The 1,814-nt window shown below is 35.4% G+C and overlaps 1 protein-coding gene across 1 annotated transcript in view; it reads left to right on the top strand.

The window, feature by feature from the left end:
* Positions 1–870, top strand: part of LOC136831127 (prostatic spermine-binding protein-like) — a 1,609-nt gene extending 739 nt beyond the window's left edge. The window contains exon 2 of the mRNA XM_067091081.1: positions 363–870. Coding sequence (XP_066947182.1) covers positions 363–870 — 508 coding nt within the window. The remainder of the gene's footprint in view (positions 1–362) is intronic.
* The last annotated feature ends 944 nt before the right edge of the window (positions 871–1,814 follow it).

The raw sequence follows: 1,814 nt of genomic DNA, 5'->3' as shown, positions 1-1,814 counted from the left end.
GAAGTTATGGAAATTTTTCGATCTTAAAATGGGAATATAAAATTGCAAACAGACCCCTTGGCTACTTATTGGGCTGCTTTACATATTTATCGTGTGGTCTTTACTGAGCGTCTTAAAGAAATGAACTTTCTCCGAGGTATCAGAATGTAGTTTATAAGACTTAAAGACTTATCCCACACAAGAGTGATTTAGCAGGGTTGATAATGTTAATGGTATCCATTAAGTTTGATGATGGTAATGAGGATGCAATAATGCAAAATAGAGAAGGTTGTAACTGAGATCACAGTGTTGATAATGACTTTATGTCGTTGATAATATCGATAAAAATATTGCGATGGTTTAAAACTTTCATATTAATGCAGTTATGATGACAGTAGCGACAATGACAGTGATGATGATGATGATGATAATGATACTGGCAATAATTATAATCATAATAACAACACTGACGGTCGTATTGACTCTAACAACAATGATGTCTACGATGATGATGATAATGATACTGGCAATAATTATAATCATAATAACAACACTGACGGTCGTATTGACCCTAACAACAATGATGCCTACGATGATGATGATAATGATACTGGCAATAATGATGATCGTAATGACAACACTGACGGTCGTATTGACCCTAACAACAATGATGCCCACGATGATGATGATGATAATGATACTGGCAATAATGATGATCATAATGACAACACTGACAGTCGTGTTGACCCAATAATAGTGAAGCCTACGATGACAACAATGATACTGGAAATTACAATAGTGAATATGATGAAAACTTATGACGATGGTGATGTCGTGGATAACAATGGTGGTGACCAAGATGCCACTGCTAATGATGAGAATAATGAATGAGGATATGACTTTCAAATTTGAAGTAGATGTACATGTTCAGAACGCATTACAAATTAAGCAAAGTTCAATAAACCATCTCGCTTTTAGTGAGACAATTATGCGACAAACTAACTATTATACTTAACACACGACATACTATCAAGGTGCTTCTTGGGCTTTTATTTTTCCACAAGGTGAATTTCTATATTCATAGGTTATTTTGAAATCTTCTGGAATCGAGATATAAAACTGTAAAATATAAACACCGATAAAGACAACAAAAAAATGTTTTAAGCAAAAAAATTCTACCTTCTAAAGCTATCTACATAGGAGACTTTTTTTGAATATTTTTGAACATTTAGAAATGAACATGACATTGTCTTATAAAGCCACTTACAAAAATAAAACAATCATATATAAGCCAATAATGATAAAAGCCCACTTAGCTCACGCTAATGCCCAGTTTCTCTCTCTCTCTCTCTCTCTCTCTCTCTCTCTCTCTCTCTCTCTCTCTCTCTCTCTCTCTCTCTCTCTTCACGCATAGCCCCGGCTTTCAAAGTTGTCTGCAGGGGAGACTTTTTTTAATATTTAATGAACACGACACTAACCTATAGAGCCAATTGAAAAATAATTATATACAAATAAGCAAGGATAATAAACCTACTTAGCCCACCTCTTCATTCTCTCTCTCTCTCTCTCTCTCTCTCTCTCTCTCTCTCTCTCTCTCTCTCTCTCTCTCTCTCTCTCTCATTTATAGCCCTGGCCACCGAAATCCCAAAGCCCGAAAAGAAAAAGCCGTTTTGAAAAATTCCACGGTCTATAATATCATGCAAATAACTCTGAAGGGATTAACAATCTATTATTGATAACTCCAAAGAGATTAATCTGTCTGACTAATTGGCTATTTTACATATTAATCGCCTGGCCTTAATCTCGTTACCCAATGAGCCTGCTGCTCGTGCTGC

The sequence above is a fragment of the Macrobrachium rosenbergii genome, chromosome 48, assembly GCF_040412425.1.
Source record: "Macrobrachium rosenbergii isolate ZJJX-2024 chromosome 48, ASM4041242v1, whole genome shotgun sequence".
NCBI classification, from domain to species: domain Eukaryota; kingdom Metazoa; phylum Arthropoda; class Malacostraca; order Decapoda; family Palaemonidae; genus Macrobrachium; species Macrobrachium rosenbergii.
The sequence above is the reverse complement of the archived record's forward strand: the minus strand, read 5'-3'. Positions and strand labels throughout refer to the sequence as shown.